Source organism: Heteronotia binoei, chromosome 15, assembly GCF_032191835.1.
Source record: "Heteronotia binoei isolate CCM8104 ecotype False Entrance Well chromosome 15, APGP_CSIRO_Hbin_v1, whole genome shotgun sequence".
Lineage (NCBI taxonomy): Eukaryota > Metazoa > Chordata > Lepidosauria > Squamata > Gekkonidae > Heteronotia > Heteronotia binoei.
In genome coordinates this window covers 44,638,286-44,665,210 of record NC_083237.1, presented here as the reverse complement: position 1 = coordinate 44,665,210, position 26,925 = coordinate 44,638,286, and the positions used below count along the sequence as shown (strand labels likewise).

The 26,925-nt window shown below is 46.3% G+C and overlaps 1 protein-coding gene across 11 annotated transcripts in view; it reads left to right on the top strand.

Moving 5' to 3' along the window:
- The window catches only part of PPFIA3 (PTPRF interacting protein alpha 3), an 82,893-nt gene that overhangs the window by 15,337 nt on the left and 40,631 nt on the right, over positions 1-26,925 (top strand). For all 11 annotated transcript variants that reach the window (XM_060255452.1, XM_060255451.1, XM_060255458.1 and 8 more), the window contains exons 2-3: positions 221-537; positions 25,652-25,753. In XM_060255452.1, coding sequence (XP_060111435.1) covers positions 301-537; positions 25,652-25,753 — 339 coding nt within the window. In that variant the 5' untranslated portion in view covers positions 221-300. The remainder of the gene's footprint in view (positions 1-220; positions 538-25,651; positions 25,754-26,925) is intronic.

Here is a 26,925-nt window from a genome sequence, read left to right as displayed (position 1 = left end):
TGTACCCATAGACTACCATCTTCTCCCAAAACTACTCAGGATTTGGGTTGCCCTGTGCTTTCCATGTCCACCCATGTTCTGGAACCACCAGTTCCACTTCCCACTTGCCCATATCCCCTTATTCCCTGTGTTCCGCTACCGTTTCTTTATTCTCCACCCAGAGGACTCCTGGGGTTCTAGTTCTGTGTGTCGTTTGATGGACATTTTTCATTCTCTGCAGGACCAGGGGCTAAATTCCCCTCACCACCGCCAGTTCCTTCTTGAGGAGTCCCCAGCGGGGCCCTCCCCATCCAACTTGGCATGATGATGTGCGAAGTGATGCCAACCATCAATGAGGACAACCGCCGTGGCTCGGCCTATGGAGCCGATGACGCCAACTTCGAGCAGCTCATGGTCAACATGCTGAACGAGCGCGAGAGGTTGCTGGAGACGCTGCGCGACACACAGGAAAGCCTGGCCACCTCACAGCTCCGCCTACGTGAACTGGGCCACGAGAAGGAGTCCCTCCAGCGTCAGCTCAACATTGCCCTCCCGCAGGTCAGGATTGGGGACAGTGGGCAGGGGCTAACACGTTGTGGGGCTGTTGGTTTGAACTTGAAAACACTGATAGCTGTGACCAATACCCCCTCTAAGCTGTGGAGTCTTGTGAGCAAAAAATCTGCATGAGCTACTGGCATTAAAATTGTGAGTCACTGCATAAATTAGTTCACTCTGGGGCCATTTTTCCTGAGCTAAGACAAAAATGTGTGAGCTGGAGGCTAAAAACTATGAGCTAGCTCATACTAACTCAGCTTAGAGGGAACACTGGCTGTGATGAGTCTGAGGTACCTTTTTTGTTGTGTGAAGAGCTTGCCTTCTAGGGGAGACTGGCTGTTCTCCTGGCATAACTTTAGAACTGCATCAGAGAAATACCACGTTTGCATTGCTCCTCAATGGGTGTGAATTGCTTTGTCCACAGTGCCCACATGAGGATAGCAGCAAAACAGGAAAAGTAATTAAATGATTAACATGTGGAATTCGCTGCCAGAGGTTGTAGTGGTGGCATAGACAGCTTTAAAAGGGGATTGGACTTTAAAAGGGGATTCGTGGAGGATAAGTCTATTAGTGGCACTAGTCATGGCGACTGAGAGGAAACCTCCACATGCAGGGGCAGTCAACCTCTGAATCCTTGTGCTAGCCTAGTAGGCAACATCAGGAGGTCTTGCAGGCCTGGCACTATACTGTCCAGCACCCCAGGCAGGATCCTGTTCCTCTGCCCCTCTAATTGTTTAAATCGTGCACGCACGCCAATGACATAATTGTTACGCCCCCCCTGTCCCCACTTTGCAGGGTCCCAAAAGCAGCAGAGCATAGGGAGAGGGGGCACCTTGTGATGCCCCAAGCCAAGTGGCGCACGAGGCGGCTGCCTACTTGGCCTACTCCCATACGCCAACCCTGAGGTCTTGGACTGTATGCCCTGTTGTTGGCTCTCCAGAGGAACTGGATGGCCACTGTATGAGACAGGAGGCTGGACTAGGTGGACCACTGGTCTGATCCAGGACTCCGATGTCCCTATGTTCTTAAGGGGAAAGAGGGATTTTTGGATTATGGTGATGCTGTGCTTTTGCACATATAGAGTGGAGGAAGGGGAGAAGAGCAGGGGTGCAGGTCAGAGACAGCAGTGGACAAAGCGGAAGCAGGTGTGTGTGTGTGTGTATGAACCCCGTTCTTGCCTGTTCCCACCCTTCTTGCTGCTGCTGCTGTAGCCGGGTCAGTTTTTCATGCCCCTGTGTAGATGCAACCTGCAACTACTGGTTGATATGCGTGTGTCCCAAGAGTGGTGTTATTTTCCCCTCCATGCTGGGGCAAATGCATAGTTGGTGGGGTTATTTTTATTGTATGGGGGAAGAGGTTAATTTTCCCATTGCCCCAGCCACACATCTGCAACCAACCCCTTTCCTTAGCTGTTTTTCAATGATATTAAAGATGTCAGGAGACCTGATCATGAGTCTCTTGCGTCTCATTTAGTTGCACCTTTAGTCTGGCGTTAACTTGGGGGTGGGGGGGAGGAATTAGGTGTCACAGCTGTCATGCAGAATGAATGAGACTAATGTTGTCTTATTTGTTTTGCATGGTAATTTTTGACACCAAAGCAGAGATGGGACTGTAACGAACCAGGTCATCCAAGTGTTAACCTCAGCTGCAGCATCTCCCTTCCACTGGTCCACTTCCCCCGGATTTCATGCTCCCCAATGTGAGAAGATACTTTATTACTCACAAATCACAAGTTATTTTTAATATCCTTTAGACATTGACAACTTATACATTAAGATAAATGCTATAGACGTAGGAGGTGGAATTGTGTAGAATCTTGAATGGCTTTTAAATGCTGGTGCGTCGTCTTGGTGGGGAGCTGGCCCCTCAACATTTCACGGAGCCAGGGAGCATGGAGAACTAAGCATGCACAGTTAGAGGACAAAGTTGGACCTGGAGGGGGACCACAATAACTGAGTTGCCACGAAGCTCTTGTTTTGCATAGATGCTACGTTTTGGGAGATGGTGAAATACTCCTGACCCCAGTAGTGGGAGACACACTTTTCCTTTGCTGTCCATTCTTGAACAAACAGAGTTTTTGTGGTGCATTCTAGGAGTATATGCCATCTTAAACCTGGGTAGGAACCAAAATGATAAAAATTTTAGTCTGCTGGCACCTTTAAGACAAACAAAGTTTTCTGTAATCAACTCTTTTGTGTACACACTTTTGTGTTCATGCACACAAAATTTCCTCTTTCCTTTTTCTAGTGGTGCCAATCTCCAGGTAGGTAAATAAAAAAACCACTAAGAGACACCATAAATTTTAAATGACAAAACAATGTAATGTGAAGGTCAGTGGTGTTCTGACTAAGCTTGCACATAGAACTTCAAATGAACACAAACATGCTTCAAAAGCATATTCCCACAGTTCAAAAGCAGTTCAACAAACTTTCAATCACAAAGGAATATCCATATTCCAGTATTTTGTTCAATAACCTTGCTGATCTTCTATGAATGTATGAGATTGGGTTCCAGTGAAAAATAAGCCTCCAAACTGAAGAAAGACGGATGAAGTGTCTTGATATCTAGAACAGACATCTTTGGAAGGGCTTCCTTTAGCTCTATGAACTAAAGCCAGATTTGTACACATTCACTAAGTGTGACCAGTTTTGCACTAGACCTTTAATCCTGGTTTAACTCTGTCCCCGAACTGACATTCTACACTAGAATCAGAGAATCAGAGAAACCAACTCTGACTCTATGATTCTATGACTTTAGTGTAGAATGTCAGCTTGGGGACAGGGCTAAATCAGGATTAAGAGTCTAGTGGGAAATTGTTAGTGTTGGCTTGATGTGGAATCTGAAGTCACCCCAGTGAAATACATGGAAAAGTGGTAATTTGAACTGGGATCTGCCATGATCTCAGAGCTCAGACAGCCATTGAGAGTTCTGTGATCAATTTCCAGTGTAATCTTTTCCTCTAAAAATCAGGCACATGAACATGGCTTGTTTTGAATGGGGACCATAGTGTTAGGAAAGGGAGTTCATAACTCTCCTCATCTGTGCCATTTCCCCAATCTCAAATGGCCCCAAGAAGACAGTATTTGGCTTCTTGGGGAAACCTGTGTTGGTACAGGTATTTTTCCACAACAGGACAAATAGTGACTCTCTGGGGCAATTTCAGACTTGAAAACTGGTATAGAGAAACCCCATCTTTCCCTCATGGCACAGTCGAAATCATAGGCTTTTGCTTTGATTTTTAGAGGGGGAAAAGACAGTGGGGTCTCTTTTCACAGAACACCCAGGATCACATTTGCCTGAGGCCTTCTGAGTTAAAACAGTGTCAAACGGTCCTGAGTGATTCATGAAAGTCAGGTTGTAGCAAGTCATCTGGTGGTTGCTGGTGGGCCTGGACCTGGTGAGTTCTCCCTCAAAGGCCAAAAGGTCCCTGCCCATGCCTTTTGCTGACAGAGACCAAGGCTTCAAATGGCAGTAGTATTGTAATTGCCTAGCAACAGTCACTGTTTCTTAAAGCTACAATTGCTGCTTCTTGGGGACGGTTTGACCCTCCAGTGTCTTTCTGATAGATTTCACATTTTTTTTGCAAACCTGTGTCTTTTCTCAGGCTTATAGAAAGATCTGTCTTGACTGTTTGTGACCTCAGTCTCTTTAGCTTTAATTTGGCCTCATTGAGAATTGGACATATTAATAATAATAAAAATGTAAAAGTAGTCCCCTGTGCAACCACCAGTCATTTCCAACTCAGGAGTGACGTCGCATCATGATGTGTTCATGGCAGACTTTTTTACGGGGTGGTTTGCCATTGCCTTCCCCAGTCATCTACACTTTCCCCCGCAAGCTGGGCACTCATTTTACTGACCTCAGAAGGATGGAAGGGCTGAGTTAACCTTGAGCCAGCTACCTGGACCCAGCTTCTGCCGGGATCAAACTCAGGTCATGAGCAGAAGGCTCTGACTGCAGTACTGCAGCTTTACCACTCTGTGCCACGGGGCTCCTATAATTATATAAATATATAATTAATATATAATTATATTAATAATGCAACCATTTAAATTATTCTTGAGTATGTTGAGTTGTTCTGTACTACTTGCAGTTTTGTTTTGGAGATTAACATTTAACAATAGTATGCCTCATTCCACGTCATTCAGCTGCATATGTAGCCCAGCAAAATCTGTACATCTGTACTGCCTTGGATATAATCATCATGGGCAAGCTGTGTTGCATTTTAAAATGAAACAGTTTTATCTTGGGCTCATAGTAAAGATGAAATCATTCCAATTTCTAAAGAAACCACCCACTTTCCTGGAACATGGGGCAGGTGCTACAGGGAAACAGTGCTCAGAAGAGCAGCATGTGGTTCCCAAGCCACAAAGTGAGTATCCACACTGTAGGACTAAGGGCGGTGTTACGGCCTTTATCCCCAACAAGGAATCATTTGTGGAGCCCAGTATGAGTCTGTGTACCCACTCTGTTGTGACCAATACTCCCTCTAAGCTTGTGAGCAAAAACTCTACTTTGTGAGCTACTGGCATTATAGTTGTGAGCTACTGCATAAGTTCGTTTGCTCTGGGGCCTTTTTTCCTGAGCTAAGACAAAAATGTGTGAGCTGGAGGCTAAAAAAACTGTGAGCTAGCTCACACTAACTCCGCTTAGAGGGAACACTGGTGGTGACATACTGACTGTGATCACACACACACAATAATGCACTTTCAGTTCCTTTTCAGTGCACTTTACAACTGGATTTTGCCAACTACTAGGGTGACCATAATGTCTGAAGGCCAGCCAGGGACACGTGGGGGGGGGGAAGGTAGGGGTGTGCGCGGAGCGTGCGCGCCGCCGGAAACAGGAAATGACGTCACTTCCGGCGACGTCATGCCACCACAGGAACCAGGAAGTGACATCACTTCCTGTGACATCACTTCCCCGCGTCGCCTGCCGGAACTGGGAAGTGACATCACTTCCCGTGACATCATTTCCCCCAAATGACATCATTTCCCCCAAATGCCACTGCCGGAAACAGGAAGTGACTTCACAGCACTTCCTGTGACATCCCCAAAAATCCCCCAAATATCACCGCCGGAAACAATTTTGTTCTGAAATTGTAGATAAGTCTGTGTAGATAATACTGACTTTGGTGGACCCAAGCACTGATTCAGTGTAAGGGAGCTTTGTGTTTGTGTCTTCTGGTGCAATTTTGTTCTCAGATCCTGTATTTACTTCATCAGTATATGGGATAAGGCACTTTCTCAATTGTGCTGCATAATGCAGCCTATTTATTTTGTCCTGTTGGCTCTGTTGGCTCTGTCTGCGCCACCTTCATCACTTTCGGGGTGTGGATCCCCCAGTGGGGTGGTCTCGTGACTCCCTCTGTCGGCTGTTTCTGATAGCCCTGCGCCCCCTCTTTCATTTGATATGTGTCCCGTGCGGGTGCCACCCTCCCGCCGGGAGATGCCGCAAAATGAGCCCCCTTGAGGCTTATGGCGGCAGGGCTCGGGGGAAGCGAGCTAGACTGCTGTTCTTTTGAGGGGTTATAGAGTGTTTCGAGCCCCTCCCTGTGGCATCGGTCCCATCGTTGTGGGACCCAGGGGGCCGGGCAGCGGCACGCCGAAGCAGCCTGTCACTAATAACACAGGTCGAGATGCAGGACAGGAACCCGGAAGTGACCGACAGGCTCTGGAAGGCCTTCCGGGACCAGCGCCGGCTGCTCCGCGGCCTCTCCGCGGCCTCCGCTGGTCCCTGGAGGCCCTCCAGAGACTCTGGAGGGCCTCCAGGGACCAGCGGAGGCCGCGGAGAGGCCTTCGCTGGTCGGCGGTGGTCCCGGAAGGCCTTCCAGAGGCTCTGGAAGGCCTTCCGGGACCAGCGCCGGCTGCTCCGCGGCCTCCGCTGGTCCCTGGAGGCCCTCCAGAGACTCTGGAGGGCCTCCAGGGACCAGCGGAGGCCGCGGAGAGGCCTTCGCTGGTCGGCGCTGGTCCCGGAAGGCCCTCCAGAGTCTCTGGAAGGCCTTCCGGGACCAGCGCCGGCTGCTCTGCGGCCTCTCCGCGGCCTCCGCTGGTCCCTGGAGGCCCTCCAGAGACTCTGGAGGGCCTCCAGGGACCAGCGGAGGCCGCGGAGAGGCCTTCGCTGGTCGGCGGTGGTCCCGGAAGGCCTTCCAGAGGCTCTGGAAGGCCTTCCGGGACCAGTGCCGGCTGCTCCGCGGCCTCTCCGCGGCCTCCGCTGGTCCCTGGAGGCCCTCCAGAGACTCTGGAGGGCCTCCAGGGACCAGCGGAGGCCGCGGAGAGGCCTTCGCTGGTCGGCGGTGGTCCCGGAAGGCCTTCCAGAGGCTCTGGAAGGCCTTCCGGGACCAGCGCCGGCTGCTCCGCGGCCTCTCCGCGGCCTCCGCTGGTCCCTGGAGGCCCTCCAGAGACTCTGGAGGGCTTCCAGCGACCAGCGGAGGCCGCGGAGAGGCCTCCGCCACCGCTGCCGGCCCCGCGCGCGGGCGGGGAAGGCGGCGAGTGAGGGAGGGAGCGTCCCTGCGCGTGCGCAGGGGCCCTGCGCAGGCGCAGGGACGCTCCCTCCCTCACTCGCCGCCTTCCCCGCCGGCGCCCGCGGCCCACCGCCTCCGGGGCTGGCTAAACCGGGACCTCTAAATGGTCCCGGTATAGCCAGCCCGGGAGGCGGGAATAGGGGGCCAGAACCGGGACATTCCCGGGCTCCCGGGACGGTCTGGCCACCCTACAACTCACACAGTAAAATCTAGTTGGAAAGTGCATTGAAAGTGGATCGAAAGTGCATTATTTAATGTGTGTAATCGCAGCCGCTATGTGGGTTAGAAAACTGAGAGGCAATTTGCTAGATGGTTGCCGAGTCCCAAACAGATTTGGAAAGAGAACATGAAACAATCATTCAGCACTTGCCTTCATAGTCTGGGACTGAGACAGGAGACAGAGGTGACTGACCTTTAATACGCAAGAGAAATACATCCAATCCACTTTCAGTTTTAGAGTGCTCTCCCCCAACCTTAAATTAAGGATTAAACTAACAAAGACCGTAGAAGGGCAGGAAAATTAGATGGTCACATTTGAGCCTTGGGCCATGTCTAAAATGAGACCCCGCTGCTTGATTAGAATTTTGTGGCTGTCAGATTGGTCCCCCCCACCCTTCTTCCAAGTAAGTTCTTAAACCCTGAGCACGAAGATCCTGAAAAATGTGTTGGCAGTTTTTGGCTAAAAATAAGCTTGAAACAATCTGGATGGCTGGGGTGATAGTACTGAAGCACAAGTTTGTATGTGTGTTTCAAATCACTTGTAGCAAATTACACAATTTTTAAAGTCACATATACAAGCAAAATAAGGCATTAATTTCTGGATTGACTTCTTTTTATATACTTACACTTAGCTATACAAATTAGTTGAAGCGTCCCATATTAATTCTCTGTTCTTTGACCCTGGTGGAACACACTTGGGTTGCCAGGTCTTCCCCAGCCATCGGAGGAAGATGGAGAGATAGGGTTGGCAGATCCAGGTTGGGAAACGTCTAGAGATTTGGGGATGGAGCCTGCAGGACAGGGGCCTCAGTGTGCATCTGAAGATTATTGAATATGGTAGACCAGTGGTGTTGAACTCATTTGTTATGGACCAGTTCCGACATAAATGAGACCTTGTCAGGGCAGGCCATGTGTGTACCTATTTAAGATTAGGTAGCAGAGATATAAACTTTATAAAGGACACAGGCAAGCACAATTATTTTTTTTTAAAAAAAACACCTTAAGCTAAAACATGTTTAAAACATTAACACTTGTTGGTCTTAAAGGTGCTTTCTTTGTTTTCTCCCACGAGATCCAGAGAACTGGTCAAAGGAAGCTCTGGCTCTTCCCTTCCCTTCCCAGGGGACCTGGAGGGGGAGGAGCCAATAGAAAGAAGAGAGGCTTGGCTCAGTAGCTCTGCTGTGTGATTGAGAGAACCTGACAAGACAAGCTTTGCCTCTCTCTCTTCCTCCCCAAGGGAGGAGCCTCAGCCAACAGAGAAAATAGAGGTTTTGCTCTGTAACACCTGTGCAATTCAGCAAGCCTGGCAAAGCAAGTTGTGACACAGAAGAAAGCAAGAGAGAGAGAGAGAAGGAAGCAGATGACAGCCAGCTGCTCAGAGGCCTGATAGGAGCCCTCTGGGGGCCTGATTCAGTCCCCAGGCCACATGTTTGACACCCCTGTGGTAGATGCTTGCTGGTGAACTTATTTTCAAAGGGTGGTGGCTTATTGGACACCCCTCCTCTAAGACAGATCCATAGTGAGTGGTATAACAAGGGGTTAGTAAGAGGGGCAGTTGCCCCAGGCGTAGCCCGGAAGGGAATACAGGTGTTGTTCCCTTGGAGGAGACCTGGTGGCACCACAGCTCTGCTAGCACGCCCAAATGTAAACACAGATGAATCAGAAGTGGATCAGAAATGGGGCACCACTCCCTTGGGGGAGCCCTGACAGGGTTGCAGGCAGAGCTGGGTCACCTGACTGTAAAATATGGGCAAGCAGAAAGCGATAGTTTTGGCAACCTGGTGGGAGTGAACTGCTGTTGATACGGTTCATGGCTATGGACCTTGGCTACCCTAACCCAGGATCTGGTTAGGCTGCTTCCTACTGTAAACAAATTGTATTCTGATCCTAACTGGACTCTGTAATTGCTGAGAATTAGCTTCTTTCTGTCCTGCCAGATTATGGGTTTGGCATGAAACTCAATACTGCCCCAGAACTGAATGGAGAAAGGCGTGCCAACAAAAGGACAAATGCAAAAAGATGTCCACAAACCTGAGATTGCTTGCAACAAAGTGAAATTCAGCCATAACAAATGTAAAATGTCACAGACACAGAATAACCACATAGACGTAGAGACAAGAGAGATCTGGTTAGAGAATCACTGGAAGAATTTGAAGTTGCAGCAGATGATTGGAAAAATGGAATCAGAGAGCTGGTCTGTACGTACAATACACATAGCAAAATGAGAGGATGGAATGGATTGTTCCACTTTGTATAGGTGGGGGATACTCAGGGCTTTTTTGAGCAGGAATGCAACTCCAGCTGACTTGGCATCAGGAGGTGTGGCCTAATATGCAAATGAATTTCTGCTGGGCTTTTTCTACAAAAACCCTGTGTGAAATAATGGTGATATCAGAGGGTGTGGCCTAATATGCAAGTGAGTTTATGCTGTGCTTTTGCAGAAAAAGCCCAGCAGGAACTCATTTGCATATTAGGCCACACCTAATGGTATGGAATAATGGTAGTACGGAATGGTATGGAATAATGGTAGTACCAGGGGGTGTGGCCTAATATGCAAATGAGTTCATGCTGGGCTTTTTCTATTACCCCCCCCCCGGGGACCCTGTTGCATGTTTTGAAAACTCTGCTAATAAAAGTCCGCTGGGAAAGTAGAAAACAAGCACAGCGAGGTGCAGTGTGAGCAATTGCTCCCTAATATGCTGAAGAGGGGCACTAGTTTGCAGGGAGATTTTTCTTAGGGGAGCATTTAAGATGGTGTCCACTGCCTCCAGACTGAAACAGTATATGCTCCTCTATCAGTACCTTTTTCTGTTGAATTTATATCACTGCAATGCTGGAGCACAAAGGACCCTAGCAGGTGTTACCGGCCTACAGGTGAACCCTTGCACCTGGCTCCACCCTCCAAAGTCTCCTGGCTCCGCCCCCAAAGTCCTCAGATATTTCTTGAGTCGGACTTGGCAACCCTATTTGGGAACCTTATTCCAAACTACCCATAAACTGATTTGGTAAGGGTATATTTGCATCAGGATAAGAGCAATTACTAGATACACTCAATTATTGATTTAAGGACTCACAGCATCTTTCCTTTGAGGAAGTTCTAAATAGTCTGGGGTTTAGGGGGTGGACACATTAGAGGTTTATAAAATTACCCATGAGTGGAGAAAGTGGACGAGGATAACATTTTTTCCTCCCATAATACTAGAACTTGAGGACACCCAATCAAGTTTCTGGGCAATAGTCTCAGAATCAACAAAACAAAATACTTCCTTGCTTGAAAGATTAGATTGTGGTATTCACTGCTAATAGACATAATGATGGCCATGAGCATAAGCAGCTTTAAAAGAGATTAGATAGATATGTGGAGGGTCAGTCAATCAATGGCTACTAGTCTCTCTCTCTCGGCTTGGCTTCGCGAACGAAGATTCAAGAAGGGTGCAATAGTCCACGTCTGCTGCAGGCTCGCTGGTGGCTGACAAGACCAATGCGGGACAGGCAGGCCCGGCCACAGTGGCTGCAGGGAAAAGCCCGATCTAGGGTTGGTGCTGCAGCAGTGCGATTCTTCCTCAATCTCCTTTTGTCCTCAAGACCAGCTATGCGTGCGTTCTCAAAAGAAGAGACAGCCCGGTGGATGGTGTGCCTCCATGCTTTGCGATCTGAGGCTAGGTCAGACCACTGGTGATGGTTGATGCGACAGGTGCCAAGGGATTTCTTGTACCTCTTCTTTGGTGCCCCTCTATTTCGATGGCCAGTGGAGAGTTCGCCATACAGGGCAATCTTGGGAAGGTGGTGGTTTTCCATCCTAGAAATATGCCCTGCCCAGCACAGCTGCGTCTTCAACAGCAGTGCCTCGATGCTGGTAACCTCTGCCCGCTTGAGAACTTCAGTGTTGGTCACAAAGTCACTCCAGTGGATGTTGAGGATGGTGCGAAGGCAGCGCTGATGAAAGCGCTCAAGGAGTCGCAGGTGATGACGGTATAAAACCCACGATTCAGAGCCGTAGATTAGGGTTGTCATCACAACTGCTTTGTAAACATTGATCTTTGTGCCTTTTTTCAGATGCTTGTTGCTCCACACTCTTTTGTGCAGTCGGCCAAAGGCATGGTTTGCCTTTGCCAGCCTGTTGTCAATCTCCTTGTCGATCTTAGCATCTGAGGAGATGATGCACCCCAGGTAGCTGAACTGCTGGACTGTCTTCAGAACTGATTCACCCACAGTGATGCAGGGAGGGTGATAATCTTCCTGGGGTGCAGGCTGGTGGAGAACTTCTGTCTTCTTCAGACTAACTTCTAGGCCGAATAGCTTAGCAGCCTCTGCAAAGCAGGACGTCATATGCTGCAGAGCTGATACCGAGTGGGAGACGAGTGCAGCAGCATCAGCAAACAGTAGCTCTCGGATGAGTTTTTCCATTGTCTTGGAGTGGGCCTTTAGTCGCCTCAGGTTGAACAGGCTGCCATCGGTGTGATAGCTGATGTAGACACCATCGTCATCATCTAGATCTACTGCAGCTCTTTGAAGCATCATGCTAAAGAAGATCATAAAGAGAGTTGGCGCGAGAACGCAGCCTTGCTTTACACCTGTGCCTATTGGGAAGGTCTCCGAGAGGTCGTTGCAGTGTCTGACTTGGCCTCGCTGGTCTTCGTGTAGCTGGATGATCATGCTGAGGAACCTTGGGGGACATCCTAAACGTTCCAAGATTTGCCACAGGCCTTTCCTGCTAACGGTATCGAAAGCTTTGGTAAGGTCGACAAAAGTCACATACAGAGCCTTGTTCCCTGCATTTCTCTTGGAGCTGCCTGAGAACAAATACCATGTCGGTGGTGCTCCTGTTAGCTCTGAAGCCGCACTGGCTCTCTGGGAGGAGTTCTTCTGCAATGGCGGGCACCAGTCTGTTCAGGAGTATTCTGGCAAGGATTTTGCCTGCGATGGAGAGCAGGGTTATCCCCCGGTAGTTGGAGCAGTCTGACTTTTCCCCTTTGTTCTTGTATAGGGTGATGATGATTGCATCGCGAAAGTCCTGTGGTAATTTGCCTTGTTCCCAGCAGGTGACAAGTACTTTGTGAAGTGAGCTATGTAGTACTGTGCCCCCATGCTTCCAGATCTCTGGTGGAATTCCATCAACTCCTGCTGCCTTGCCACTTTTCAGTTGCTTGATGGCTTTAACAGTCTCTTCTAGAGTAGTAATGGTGACTAAATGGAACCACCATATTTAGATAGAGTAAACCTCTAAATATCGGGTGGCAATATCAGGGGAGGGCCTCTATGCCCTGTTCATTGACCCTTCAAGAGTTACCCGTTGTGTGAAACAAGATGCTGGACTAGATGGGCCATTGGCCTGTTCCAGCAGAGCTCTTCTTACGCTGTCACTGTGCCTTGGACCTTAGTAATACAACAGGCAGGAGGAGGGGCAATGCTTGATTTAATCTTAAGTGAGATCTAAGGCAAGATGCAAGTGTTGTTGAATTGCTTGAAACCAGTGATCACAGTGCCATCAAATTAAACAGGAAGAAAATTGCCCAGAAAGTCCAGCTTAGTCATTTAATTTGAAAAAGAGACATTTCTCAAGAGACAGGATTGGTTCAAAAGAAGCTGGAAGTACAATTTAGAGAAGCCTCATATCTCTTCAGGAAGCTTGGAGGTTATTTAAAACCAATACCGATTAGGAAAAAAATGTACAAACGATCCCTGAAGGATGCCAGTGTGGTTAAACAGCAGAGGCTAGAGAAGGCAAGCTTTCCTTTAAAAAGTCAAACGAAGAAAAGAAAGGAGGGCACATGCTCCAGCAAATTAAAATAGAAATTTTAGAAAGATCAGTCTTTAATGCAGAAGACTTGGGGATGCCCACATGGCGTAGGAGACATCGTTGAAACCACTGGTTCAGTTCAGGCATAACAAGAAATCATGGTTACTTTAACCACAGTTAATTTGGCTGACAAAAGATTGTTCAAATTCTGGTTTCCCTTGACAAATCCTGGTTTCATTGCCTTTTCTTTCTCACCCCAGACACCCAGTTGATACCCCAGTCAGCATCGGAGTGAGGGAAACCCTGTGATTAACCAATCAATTTCAAACCATGGTTTCAGATCCTGGTGCTGTATACCAATGGTTTATAGTAACCATAGTTCATGGAATGGCCTGTGTTCTGATTATCACACTAACTGTAGTTAGCTTAATTAAAATATGGTTTCACAGAATGTCTGGACTGATCTGACAGTTGGTAGGGGCAAAGAATGAGGAACCAATGCACCAGTTAAGAAGGTTACTGGGGCCAGAAAGCATTCACCCAATCCAAGAGGGTTTTTTTTTTTTAAAAAGAATTCAGCTGGAAAATTGTCAAGAGTTTTAAGAACAACAAAAAATTTAACATTGCTAAAGTCAGCCCTCTCTGTTAAAGGATTGGAAGATAACCAGTGTAACACTGATCAGAAGGACTGGAAGATAACACAGTGTAACAAAGAAAAAGGACAGGAACAAGAAGAGGCCAAGAAATTACTGGCTTAATTTCAGTTGCACCAGGCCTTTAAAAAAAATAATCAGGAACGCATAGGAATGCAGTTCCATCTGGCTTGACATAAGGGGGTGTGGCCTAATATGCAAATGAGTTCCTGGTGGGCCTTTTCCTACCAAAAAGCCCTGTGTGAAACAACGGTGATGTTGGGGTGTGTTGCTTAATATACAAATGAGTTCCTGCTAGGCTTTTTCTACCAAAAAAGCCCTGAGTTGCATGAACATAAACTGGTTTATACTGAGTCAGACCTCTGGTCTGTCAAGGTCAGTATTGCCTCCAGTAAACCGATAACTGTAGAACTGAAACCTCCTCTGTTCAGAGGCAGTGTATTTCAGTGACTGGGAACAAAGCAAAATGGCTGCCTCTCTTAGGCCTTTCTTGTTAGGTTCTGGTTGTCACTGTTGGGAACAGAATGCTGAACTACCCTGGACTTCTGTTTTATTTACCAAAAACAATTTTCATGCTCTTAAGATTTGGAAAGTTGCAGAACATCTGCTAAATACAGTTCTGTGAGTGGAAATCCAGATGTATTGTTTGGCCCCAGTCAAGGGCAGTGCTGGGTTGGGGTCCCTCATCTCCACAGACTGTTTTCTCTTCTGTAACTGCATTCTAGTTCCAGGTGGTTCCATGCTAGGGTTGCCAACTCTGACTTGGGAAATTCCTGGAGTCTACGGGCTAGTCCCTGGGAATGACAGAGTCTGGGGAGGAGAAAGAGCTCAGTGGTGATGTGAAGCCTTAGGAGTCCACCCTCCAAAGTTCCTTTGCTTCAGCGGAACTGATGTCTGTAGCATGAAGATCAGCTGTAATTCTGAGAACATTGCAGGCCTCACTTTGAGGATGGTCACCCTCCTTATGGTTGCCAGCTCTACATTCGGAAATACCTGGAGATTTTGGTGATAGAGCCTGAGGAGACCGGGGCTTGGGGAGGGACTTCAAGGGGGTAAAAAGGTAAAGGTAGTCCCCTGTGCAACCACCAGTCATTTTTGACTCTGGGGTGACGTTGCTTTCAGTGTTTTCATAGCAGACTTCTTACGGGGTGGTTTGCCATTTCCTTCCCCAGTCCTCTACACTTTTTCCCCAGCAAGCTGAGTACTCATTTTACCGACCTCAGAAGGATGGAAGTCTGAGTCAACCTGGAGCCAGCTACCTGAACCAGCTTCTGCTGGGATCGAACTCAGGTTGTGAGCAGAGGGCTCTGACTGCAGTACTGCAGCTTAACCATGCTGCGTCATGGGGTTACCTTTTCAAGGGGGTATAATACTATAAAGTCCCCCTTCTAATGTGGTAATTTCCCCCCTGGTGAACCAGTCTCTGTTGCATGAGATTAGTTGTACTCCAGTTGGTAACTCTAATCCAGGGGTGTCAAACATGTGACCCAGGGGCTGAATCAGGCCCCCAGAGATCTCCTATCAGGCCCCCAGGCAACTGGCTGTCATCTGCTTCCTTCCTTCCCTCTCTCTCTTACTTCCTTCTGCATAACAGCTTGCTTTGCCAGGCTTGCTCAATCGCACAGAACCTACAGAGCAAAACCCCTATTTTCTCCACTGGCTGAGGCTCCTCCTTTGGGGAGGAAGGGGGAGGATAGCTTGCTTTACCAGGCTCTCTGAGTTGCACAGCAGAGCTACTGAGCTAATCTTCTCTTCCTTCTATTGGCTGAGGCTCCTCCCCCTCCTGGTCCCCTGGGGAAGGAAGGAAAGAGCCAGAGCTTCCTTTGCCCAGTTCCCTGGATCCCATGGGAGAAATACAAAGAAAGCATCTTTAAGACCAACGAGCATTAATGTTTTTAAGCATTTTTTTTAAAAAATCTTTCAACTGTGATTGTCTGTGTCCTTTATAAAATTTGTATCTCTGCTACCTAATCTTAAATAGGTACACACATGGCCCAGCCCAACATGGCCTGGCCCAACAAGGTCTTATTTATGTCAGATCCAGCCCTCATAACAAATTAGTTTGACACCCCTGCTCCAATCCATGCTGAAATCTTTATTGTACAGACATCCAGAATTTTAAACTGAATCCAGGTGTGAAGTACTCTTCCTACTTTCAGAATAAGCTCTTTGTACAGAGCACTGGTTGGCTAATCATTGTAACAAAGAGCAGGCCTCCCACCTTCCCATCCTGTTGTGCTGAGCTGATTGGCTCTCCCTTGTGAAAATCATGAAGTCACTCTTCTCCTTCTTTCCGGAACAATGTTTCAAGGCTGTTGTCCCTTTTCCCCTCAAGGCAAAACAATGGCTTAAAAATACAAGGGGGGGAAAAACTTTAAATGGATAAAAGCCTTTTTAGATGTATAACATCCAACTGTCCTCAACCAGAGTCAGGGCCTTTTCCACCCTGGCCCCTACCTTGCGGAATTAACTGCCGAATAACATCCATACCCTACAGGACTTGTTGCCATTCCACAGGGCATGTAAGATAGAGATGTTCATTTCTTTGAGGATAGCAATGGCCCTCCATTTAGTCTAGCATTCTTCTTCCTTCCCCCACCCTCACCCATCCTGTATGAGGCAATGATATTTCCAGGAACTATTGCCATCAGACCAGCTTAGGCTACTATAAATTGCATTTTCATGTATTATTTAATTCTGATTTCTTTTTTTAAAAAAAAGTATTTTGTAAGGTTTGTACATTTATCACTGCTGTATGCCTCCATGAGCCCTGTTTTCAGTGGAAGGTGACTTAAGAGTCTAATAATAACAATAACAACAAAACAACAGCAAGCTATAACTAGATTTTTGAATTTTAAAAAGTATTTTTATTTAAAAAATAAAAGCTTGTCCAAAGAATAGGAAGGGAGAGCCAGAAGCTTGCAATGAAGCCAGAGGAGCAGAGCTACGTGGAAGGAGAACTTGGGACATTGCAGAAAAGCCCACACTCGACCCTGGAGAGGGAGGTACACCTGTCTTCATCCTTGGGAGAGTTATAAAAGGCTTGAAAACAAATCTTTATGAGCAAAGCCTGAAGGAGTTGGGCACGTTCAGGCTTGGATAAAGATTAAACTTTGACTGAGATAAAGGGTGGTGGTGGAGAATTCCTTGGGGTTTTCTCTCTCTCTCCTCTTCCTTTGCCTTACTCCAAAAATAGTGGATGTTGGAAACTAGTGGAAGAAGTTTTGTTTGTCTCTTGGAATTTTGCTTGTTTACAACCCCTTCAGGACAGATCTTTTTGCCTCTTCAGAGCTTTTTAAAAAAGAGACAGTTGCCTAATTTTACATATAAACACCATTTGCAGTTGACATTTTCTGTGTGTATCCTGGGGGCAGAGCAACAAGCAGTAGGTTTAAGATAAAGGGGATTCTATTTAGTTTGAAGCATTAGCATGTTGAACTGTAAGGAAGTGTTCAGATAAACACGATTTGAGCTGTGGGGCTGCTAATAGAAGGTATTCACTCGTCTTTTATTCAAACAGACAACCATCACTCCAGGATCCAGCGCAGGAAAATCTGGTTCTGCTTGTTTGCAGTAGAAGTTGGTTGTATACATCATGGGTTGACTGACACTTCGTGATGTAGCAATACACACTTCCCCCAGGCATTTATTCAACCTTTTAAAAGGGTTTTTCTTTGTTTCAAAAAGGCAATGCATAAATGTTCAATTGACTACAGTAACAAGTGGTGCTTAACCAAAGAGCTGACAGCCTGCTTGAAGTAGGTGTGCATGTGTGCGTGCACATGTGTGCAAATCATTGATTGGCATGTCTGTTAAATGCATTGTGAAGGCAAGAGGAACGTGGTCTCGCCCTGTGGCAAGAAAATCCACAGAGGCCTTTGTTAAGCTACCTTTTACAAAGCATAAAAGAACTTAGCTGTATAAACAATCAGTTCCCAAAGAGGTGGATGAAATCACCATCCTAGGGAATTTTGAAGAAAAAACCTGAACAGGTACTCTGCAAGGCATATTTTGGGATAGGATCATGATATGCTAATACAATGAAATGGACTCAGTGATCTACAGGGATTTCAATCTGGATTTTAGGACAAAATTGATCCAATAAGAGATAACATTTTGGTTTCTTTGCATCAAATTTTCCAGCGTAACTGGATCTCTTGTTTCTGTTTTGGCCTGGATAGATGAATGTTCTTGTCTAGTGTGTAGGTGGATACTACTGAAATGTTAATTGTCGTGGTACCATGCTCTGGTTATGCCAATAAAGTTTTTTGGAATTGGTACCATGTTCTGTTCTGGGCTATTCAGCTGATGGATCATATTGAGCATGTGAAATGCCATCAAGTCACAGCCAATTTACAGCAACCCCAGCAAGGAGCTTGCAAAGCAAGTGAGAAACAGAGGTGGTTTGCCGTTGCCTTCCTCTGCAGAGTCTTCCTTGGTGGTCTCCTTTCTAAATACCAACCCTGCTTAACTTCTGAAATTTGTTGAGATTGGACTATACTGTGCCAGATTCCCTCCAGATGGATCATATTAGCAGCATCAAAATCACCTTTTGGAATAGGGGAAAGAAATGGGAAGAGAAAGGTTGGTTGAGGGGGGGAAAACCAACCTTGTATTTAATAAAGTTGCCAATCCCCAGTTGGGGGGCAGGGGATCCCCTGGTTTGGAGGCCCCCCCCTCAGAAAGTGGGGGGGGGAGTTGAATGTCAGCTGGGCATGCTATTATCCCCAATGGAGACAGGCCCTCATAGGGTATAATGGAGAATCACTCCAGGGATATCTGGGGCTCTGGGGAGGCTGTTTTTTGAAGTAGAGGCAACAAACTTTCAGAATAGCATCTGGTGCCTCTCCTCAAGCCCCCCCCCCCCAAATTTAAAAAAGATTGGACCAGGTGTCTAATTCTATGAGCCCCAAAAGAAAGTGCTCCCATACTCCATTATTTCCAATGAAGTGAAGGCCAGAACTCCCTTTGGAGTCCAATCGTGTTTGTCACAATCGTCGTGGCACTTCCCTGCAGCCTTTCCTGGCCATCTGAACTCCTGACTCCACCCCCAAAGTCCCCAGATATTTCCTGAGTCAGACCTAGAGATGTGAAATTTCTGGAAATTTTGAAGCTCGGAATATGACCATGGACAATTTTAGTTTCTACAGATAAATGAAAATTCTTACCTTTTAAAATTAAGTATATACTTTCAGATAGGAGTCACTTTGTAGAAAAATAGGTGGTGGAGCTCATTCGGGGATTGTTATGCAGCTGTGCCTACTATTCAGTGGACAAGGTGGGGAGGAGGAGGGGGAACCCTCAGAAAGGTTCAGGAGCTGTGCTCCTGTGAGCTCCTGCTGAATCCGAGGCCTGCTTTCAAGTTCTTTTTGTTGCTCCATATTTTCTTCCAAGGCTTTGAGACCTAGTGAAGCCTGAGTGCCAGTATACCCACACATATGCAAAAACAAAACTGACACCTTTTTCTTTTTTTGTGGCAATAGCACCTCATAAAGGAAGAAATGCATCTTGTTCTTGCATTGGAGAGTTCAGTTTGTAACCTAGGACTTGCTTAGAAATTAGAATAATCTGATACCATACGTATTTTTTAGAAATGATTTGGAAAATATTAACACCTTGTCTTAAAATATTTTATTCATCATCTTAAAATAGAACATTCCATGATCAATTTTTTTTTCTTTTCTTTTTTCAATTTTTCGGAAAAAGCAAAAAAGGCTTCAGGAAAAAAACGGGGTTTTCCCGAATTTTTCTGTTTTTTTTCCGAGCCTTCACATCTCTAGTCAGACCTGGCAACCCTAGCATTTTACTTTAGCAATATCCAAAATATCTGAAAAATCAAAAACTTATGTTGTGCTGCAGGTTGTGATTAAAACTAGATCCTGGAAAGACCGAAAAGTACAGTTGCTAACAGATTTTGGGGGAAACATTGTAAGCTGCTTTGAGTTTTCTTGAATGGAAAAGCAGGGTATAAATTTTCTAAATAACAGTAAACCGTAACTGAACCACCAAAAACTACAAGCTTTACCCGAGTGGCCCTCTTTCTCCATCTAGTGGATGGATCTCATATTGTTCCAAATGGACTTTTCACTGCAGCCAAGTTGGGTTCACATCATGCTTTTGAAAAGGTTGTGTTCCCCCTTCGCCCTGCCATTTTAAAGGCACAGAATGCAGTGTTTTAATAAAACTAATAAAAACCTACTCTATTCATATGTAATTCAGATGAGACAGAAATGCTGCCATATGAGACTAGCACACAGCTTTACCCTTCTGTAGCCATTATTAGTTGACTAGTAATTAGTTGATGTGAGCCAAGTTTCAACCTGCAGGTCACACGTAGAGCATTGAATATCCTTATTATATTTTAAGTACTTCCTAAGTACCTCTCATATTTTTGTCTCCAACAAGTACAGGGAGTGCACCTTATAGATTCAGTTTAACAACTTGTGGCCGACAGGCTAAATTGGGTTTCTCACTCTCAATCTTCCACCCCCTCCCCCGATCAGCAGTTAAGACTGTCCTTTGAGAACCTGCTCAAGTCTGAAATATGACAGGTAGGGGCTACCAGGAGGGCCTTTTCAGGAGAATCTCTCACTCAAAAAGCCATTGTCTCTAAAGACCATTAAAAGACATTGACAGGTTTTTAAATTTAAAAATTCTAAAAGGTCTTTGAGGTCTCTGTTTATTTAGGAAAAAAAACCCCTAACCCCACTCTCCAAGAACCTGCCTGGGGCAGCTTACAATATACATAAGCAGAGATATTAAGATCCAGCATTAGAGGATATAAACAGACCAAAGACCAGTTGGAGATCAGTTGTAAAAACAGGAGATCTTTAGGCCCACCTGGAGGCTGGCAACCCTACGAACAATGTTCCCTCTATACAAACTAGTGACCAATTTACTAAGAAATATATAGAAACCAGTCCAAATGCCCAAAACATGTACATTCAAGTCCCAAAGTAGTGTGGTGACAAGCCAATCGATTAAGTACTTATGTAAGTATGATATTTTTTCATTGGAAGAAGGTTGGTGGTGTCTTAATGTCCTTCTGATATTTTTGTATAATATTTTCTTTTGTTAGTGGTCCCAGGTCTGATGGAGACTGGAAAGAAACAAGTACGGTACTTAATCGATTAGCTTGTCACCACACTACTTTGGGACTTGAATATACATGTTTTGGGCATTTGGACTGGTTTCTATATATTTCTTAGTAAATTGGTCACTAGTTTGTATTTTTTGTTGTGTTATCCATTATAGTGACCTCTCTCGGTTTGTAATCTTAAAACAGGCAATGGGCAGTGCAAGACTTGGTGCGGCTCCAGACTGCTGTGAGTGGGACTTCCTGTGTTAATGAGCAGCTGCTCACGTGCACAGTGTAGAGCAGGGGTGTCAAACATGCAGCCTGTGGACTGGATCAGGCCCCCAGAGGGCTCCTGTCAGGCCCGCGAGCAGCTGGCTGTCATCTGCTTCCTTCTCTCTCTCTCTTGCTTCCTTCTGCATCACAGCTTGCTTTGCCAAGCTTGCTGAATTGCACAGGAGCTACAGAGCAAAACCTCTGTTTTCTCCATTGGCTGAGGCTCCTCCCTTGAGGAAGAGAGTGAGGCAAAGCTTGCTGTGTCAGGCTCTCTCAATCGCACAGCAGAGCTACTGAGCCAAGCCTCTCTTACTTCTATTGGCTGAGGCTCCTCCCCATCCTGGTCCCCTGGGAGGAAAGAACCAAAGCTTCCTTTGATCTGGATCCTGTGGGAGAAATACAAAGAAAGCACCTTTAAGACCAGCAAGTGCTAATGTAGCAGGAAATTAACGGAGCCCCACACATTGCTTGGTATGAAACGATTTTACTCTGACATCAAAGCAGAATTTAGCCAGCATAAGCCTTCAAAATGACTAAGTTACAGTTTTTCTTATACAGACCGTTTTTATTCAACCCCAAAACAAGCAGCCAAGCCTCCCCGGCTTATCTACTCAACATGTCCCACCTTCCTGTAATTTTCCACTCCTCTGTCCCTCTTCATTATCAGCTTAGCAAGAAGCTCCTTCAGAGACGCCTAGGGTTGCCAAGTCCAAGTTAAGAAATATCTGGGGACTTTGGGGGTGGAGCCGGGAGACTTTGGGGGTGGCGCCAGGAGACTTTGGGGGTGGAGTCAAGATCAAGGCTGTGACAAGCATAATTGAACTCCAAAGGGAGTTCTGGCCATCACATTTAAAGGGACGGCACACCTTTTCAATGCCTTTATTCCATAGGAAATAATGAAGGACAGGGGCACCTTCTTTTGGGGCTCATAGAATTGGACCCCCTGGTCCAATCGTTTTGAAACTTGGGGGATATTTTGGGGAGAGGCACTAGATGCTGTACGGAAAATTTGGTGCCTCTACCCCCCCAAAACAGCCCCCCCTCAGAGCCCCAGATACCCACGGATCAATTCTCCATTATTTTCTATGTGAATAAATCTCCATAGGGAATAACAGAGTTCCCAGCAGACATTTCCCTCCCCTCCCCCTGCTTTCTGACGACCCTAAAGCGGGGGGAGGGCCTCCAAACCGGGGGATCCCCTGCCCCCACCTGGGGATTGGCAACCTTAGAGACGCCTGTCATCTACTTTTTATAACCTTCTATCCACACCCATTTGGGCCGTGTGGCCTCCAACAGTCACTCTAAACGTTGCATCAGACATCCTTTTTGCTTTTAAAGGCAAGAGCATATTTTCATTTATTATTATAGGGGTATTCATTAATTATTCAGGGGTCCCTCTTCACTAATGTTTTAAACATGTTTTAGGTTTTTTTCTTTTTTTATAAAAATCTTTAATTGTGTTTGTCTGTGTCCTTTATAACGTTTATATCTCTACTACCTAATCTTAAATAGGTATACATATGGCCTGGCCTGACATAGCCTGACCCAACAAGGTCTCATTTATGTCAGTTCTGGCTCTCATAACAAAAGAGTTCAGCACCCCCGAAGGGAACAGTGCTTGTGAGGCAGATCTTACCTGGAAGGCTGGACAGCATGGAAAGAGGCTGTCCTTTGAGTACCTGGAAGTGGCTCTAAAATTGTGTGACTTGTTGGGTTTTTTTTAGGATGCTCATATTTATTTTATGTGTTTTAATATGTTGCTAGCTGACCTGGGCCTGTTTTGGGGTAGAAAGTCTGTGTAAAAAGTGAGGGAAAATATACATGAAAAGGGTGTAGACCAGACGCTTCCATGGCAGTGGGTCATGGTGGCAGGCCATTTGGATGGCTAGGAATGGATTTATTTAGTATATTTACAGTGCAATTCTAAAAACACTTTCCTGGGAGTAAGCTCCGTTGAAGAGGCCTGAGGAGGATTCTAAAGAGATCTGCTTAGGATGGCTTTCTTAATATACATTGCCTTTCTCCCTAAGGCAAGTAACAAGGACCCAAGGCAAGTAACAACAATAAACACAATACAATGAAACATAATGATATAATGATAACATTTAAATAATAAAAACATAACATTAAAACCGATCAGCTAGGGCTAGGAAATAGGGCATGGATCTCTTGCCTCTTCTTTGTCTAAGTGGCACACCAAGAAAGTGTTCTCTGTATGAGGAGAGCCTAGTGATCATGGTGTCTCGCCTACTATGTTATTTACTAGCATGCCATGAAAAGCTTCAGCTACCTATTTCCATACAGGCCAGTGGTATACCAAGGGTGTAGGGTTGCCAATCCTCAGGTGGGGGCAGGGGACCTTCAGTTTGGAGGCCCTCCCCCTGCTTCAGGGTCAGGAGAAAGAAGGAGGCGGGAGGGAAATGTCTGCTGGGAACTCCTTTATTCCCTATGGAGACCAATTCCCATAGGGTATAATGGAGAATTGATCCATGGGTATCTGGGGCTCTGGGGGAGCTGTTTTTTGAGGTAGAGGCACCAGATTTTCAGCATAGTATCCAGTGCCTCTCTTCAAACACCCTCAAGTTTCAAAAAGATTCTATGTGCCCCCAAAGAAGGTGCCCCTATCTTTCATTATTTCCATTGGATGGAAGGCATTTAAAAGGTGTGCTGTCCCTTTAAATGTGATGGCCAGAACTCCCTTTGGAGCTCAGTTGTGTTTGCCACAACTTTGCTGCTGACTCCACCCCAATATCTCCTGGCTCCACCCCCAAAGTCTCCAGATATTTCTTGAATTGGACTTGTCAACCCTACAAGGGTGGGGTGATAGGAGTGGTCCACTCTGGGTGCAGGCAATAAAGAGGTGCTTACTCTAGAGTAAGGAGCTGCAGGGATGATGTCCTCAAAATCCAACCTGACAGACAGATTGTAACAATGTTATAAAAAGGTAAAGGTAGTCTCCTATACAAGCACCAGTCGTTTCTGACTCTGGGGTGACGCTGCTTTCACAACGTTTTCACGGCAGACTTTTTACAGAGTGGTTTGCCATTGTCTTCCCCAGTCATGTACACTTCTCCCCCATTTTACCGACCCTGGAACGCTGGAAGACTGAGTCAGCCTTGAGCTAGCTACCTGAACCCAGCTTCCGCTGGGATCAAACTCAGGTCTTGAGCAGAGCTTAGGACTGCAGTACTGCAGCTTTACCACTCTGCACCACGGGGTCTTCTATAATGTTATAACTATGTGTTAATCGTTAAAATGTTTTCTTTAAATGGCGGTGGATGGGAATTGGCTGTTCCAGGGGTCTGAGTCAGGAAAAATGGCAATGATATAGGCGGGACCAGGAAGATATGTGGGTGCCACCTGGACTTTGCCAAGATCATTCCTAAAAGATCACAGCAAAACAGGTTTGGGGAGGATCACACAAAAGATGGAGAAAACTCAGGAGGTCCTTGGAAGCATCCATAGCATTCAAAACAGCCTTTGTGGAAGTGACCCTTGTTACTGACCAGGAGATGCTTTCCCAGTGACCAGAACACGCTGCAGTGCTCCTTACTATACCACAGCTCAGAGACGTGCTCCAGCATCCCTTCCTCATCAGTTCTCTCCCCTTTAGCTCCAACATCCAAGAGGAGGTTTAAAAAAGGCTCAGAAGTGCATATCAGGGTCCCTCCACAACCCATTTTGTTCTCTCCGCATCCTCAGCCATTTTGTTCGGTAATGAAGTTGGAAGCAGAGCATGAGCCAAAGGTCTAGCTTAAACTCCCCACATGCCTCAGTTTTGATTGGAAAGCTCCATTGGCAAAATAATTAAATTTCGTCTCACATCCATGGGTGAAAATAGCTTAATTTTTCTTTTACCGATGCTGGCTCAGAGGGCTTGAAGCAGATAACAAGAGGTAGTACTTTAGCTGTTTTCTTACCAGTACTCCATCCTCACCTGTGTCCATTTACTTTCACCTCTGCCCCCAATCCTTTGTGTTTTTTTTGCTGTCAAGTCACAGCTAACTTATGGTGACCTGGTAGGGTTTTCAAGGCAAGAGGCATTTGGAGGTGGTTTGCTATTGCCTGGCTCCACATCATGACCCTGCTATTCCTTGGAGCAGTGTTCCCTCTAAGCTGAGTTAGCATAAGCTAGCTCACAGATTTGTAGCCTCCAGCTCACACATTTTTGTCTTAGCTCAGGAAGGACGACCCCAGAACACAATAATTTAGGCAGTTGCTCACAACCTTAATTCCAGTAGCTCACAACTTTAAGACCAGTAACTCACAAAGTAGAATTTTTGCTTACAAGACTCCTCAGCTTAGAGGGAGCATTGCCTTGGAGGTTTCCCATCCAAATACTAGCCAGGGCCAATCCTGCTTAGCTCCCAAGATCTGATGAAATTGGGCCAACCTTGGGCCATCCAGGTCAGAGATCCTTACCTCTGGGGAAAGCACGTCTAATAAGTTTTGCCTATATGCCAATAAAGGCTTCTGTTGTTGTTGTAATAAGTTTTGCCTTTGAAAACGCAGAGGTTCTCTAGCTTGCACATGGAGCGTGTCAGCGACTTTGATATGCAGAAGAGCATCGACATGATGGGGAAAAGAATCTTTTGACTGTCCTCATCATAAATGCCTGTCCTCTCCTCTAGGAATTTGCTGCACTTACGAAGGAGCTGAACTTGTGTCGGGAGCAACTGTCGGAGCGCGAGGAGGAGATCTCCGAGCTGAAGGCTGAACGTAACAACACGCGGGTGAGCAGGGCATGGGCTAGGGTGGGTGGGGTGGGTCCCCTACTTTGAGTCAAGAGAACAGTAGAATAAGGAGGAGGATAAGAAGTAGACCTGATGACTGTTGTGGTGCTTTAGCTGTGAACTGGTGTGAGTGTTGTGCACTCCTTATTCTTGAGGACCACTCTGTAGATTACTAGGTTGTGTTCTAGGATGAAACCTCAGTAGTAATTCCAAGAATAACATGCTTGTAGAGGCTGAGGATACAGAGCCTTATGGCGCAGAGTGGTAAAGCTGCAGTACTGCAGATGAAGCTCTCTGCTCATGACCTGAGTTAGATCCCGGTGGAAGCTGGGTTCAGGTAGCTGGCTTAAGGTTGACTCAGCCTTCCATCTTTCCGAAGTTGGTAAAATGAGTACCCAGCTTGCGGGGGTGGGGGGGAAGCGTAGATGGCTGGGGAAGGCACTGGCAAACTGCCCCATAAAAAGTCTGCCATGAAAACGTTGTGATGTGACGTCACCCCAGAGTCAGAAAGGTGCTTGCACCTTTCCCTTTTTAGAGGCTGGGGAAATCATCTTTTTTTTTAAGCAGAGGATATCAGTGCAAATGAGTGAATGCCTTACGTCAGACTTGCCAGGGCTTAGTTCTGGCTTTGGAAAGACATTCCTGGGCCGATCTATATCAAGCCCTTAGCCAGAGGAGAGAAACTGGACTTGGGGTCTGGTCATAGTTCAACCATAAATCTCTCTGGTTTTGTATCTTTAGGTTTCTGTTTTTTGACCTTCCTGGAGTTGTGGTAATGAGACCATTTTTAATTCACTCTACACACTACAGTGGTGTCATGGAAACAACTGAGGATCTAATTTGAACTTTAGGGCTGCCATCCTAAGCATGCTCACTAACAAATGCTACCACACTTCTGTGTACCTTTATTTATTTGTTTACTTCATTTATTCCCCACTTTCCCTCCCCATGGGGACCCAAAGTGGCTTACAACATTCTCCCCTTCCTCCATTTTATCATTACAACAACCCTGTGAGGTAGGTTAGGTTAGGTTGAGCATAGGTGACTGGCCCAAGCTCAGCCAGCAAACATATTCAATCAGAGTGGGGACTGAATATGGGTCTCTCAGATCCTAGTCTAACCTCCTAGTCTAACCACTATACCACATAGGCTGTCCATGTAGCCAGTTTAGT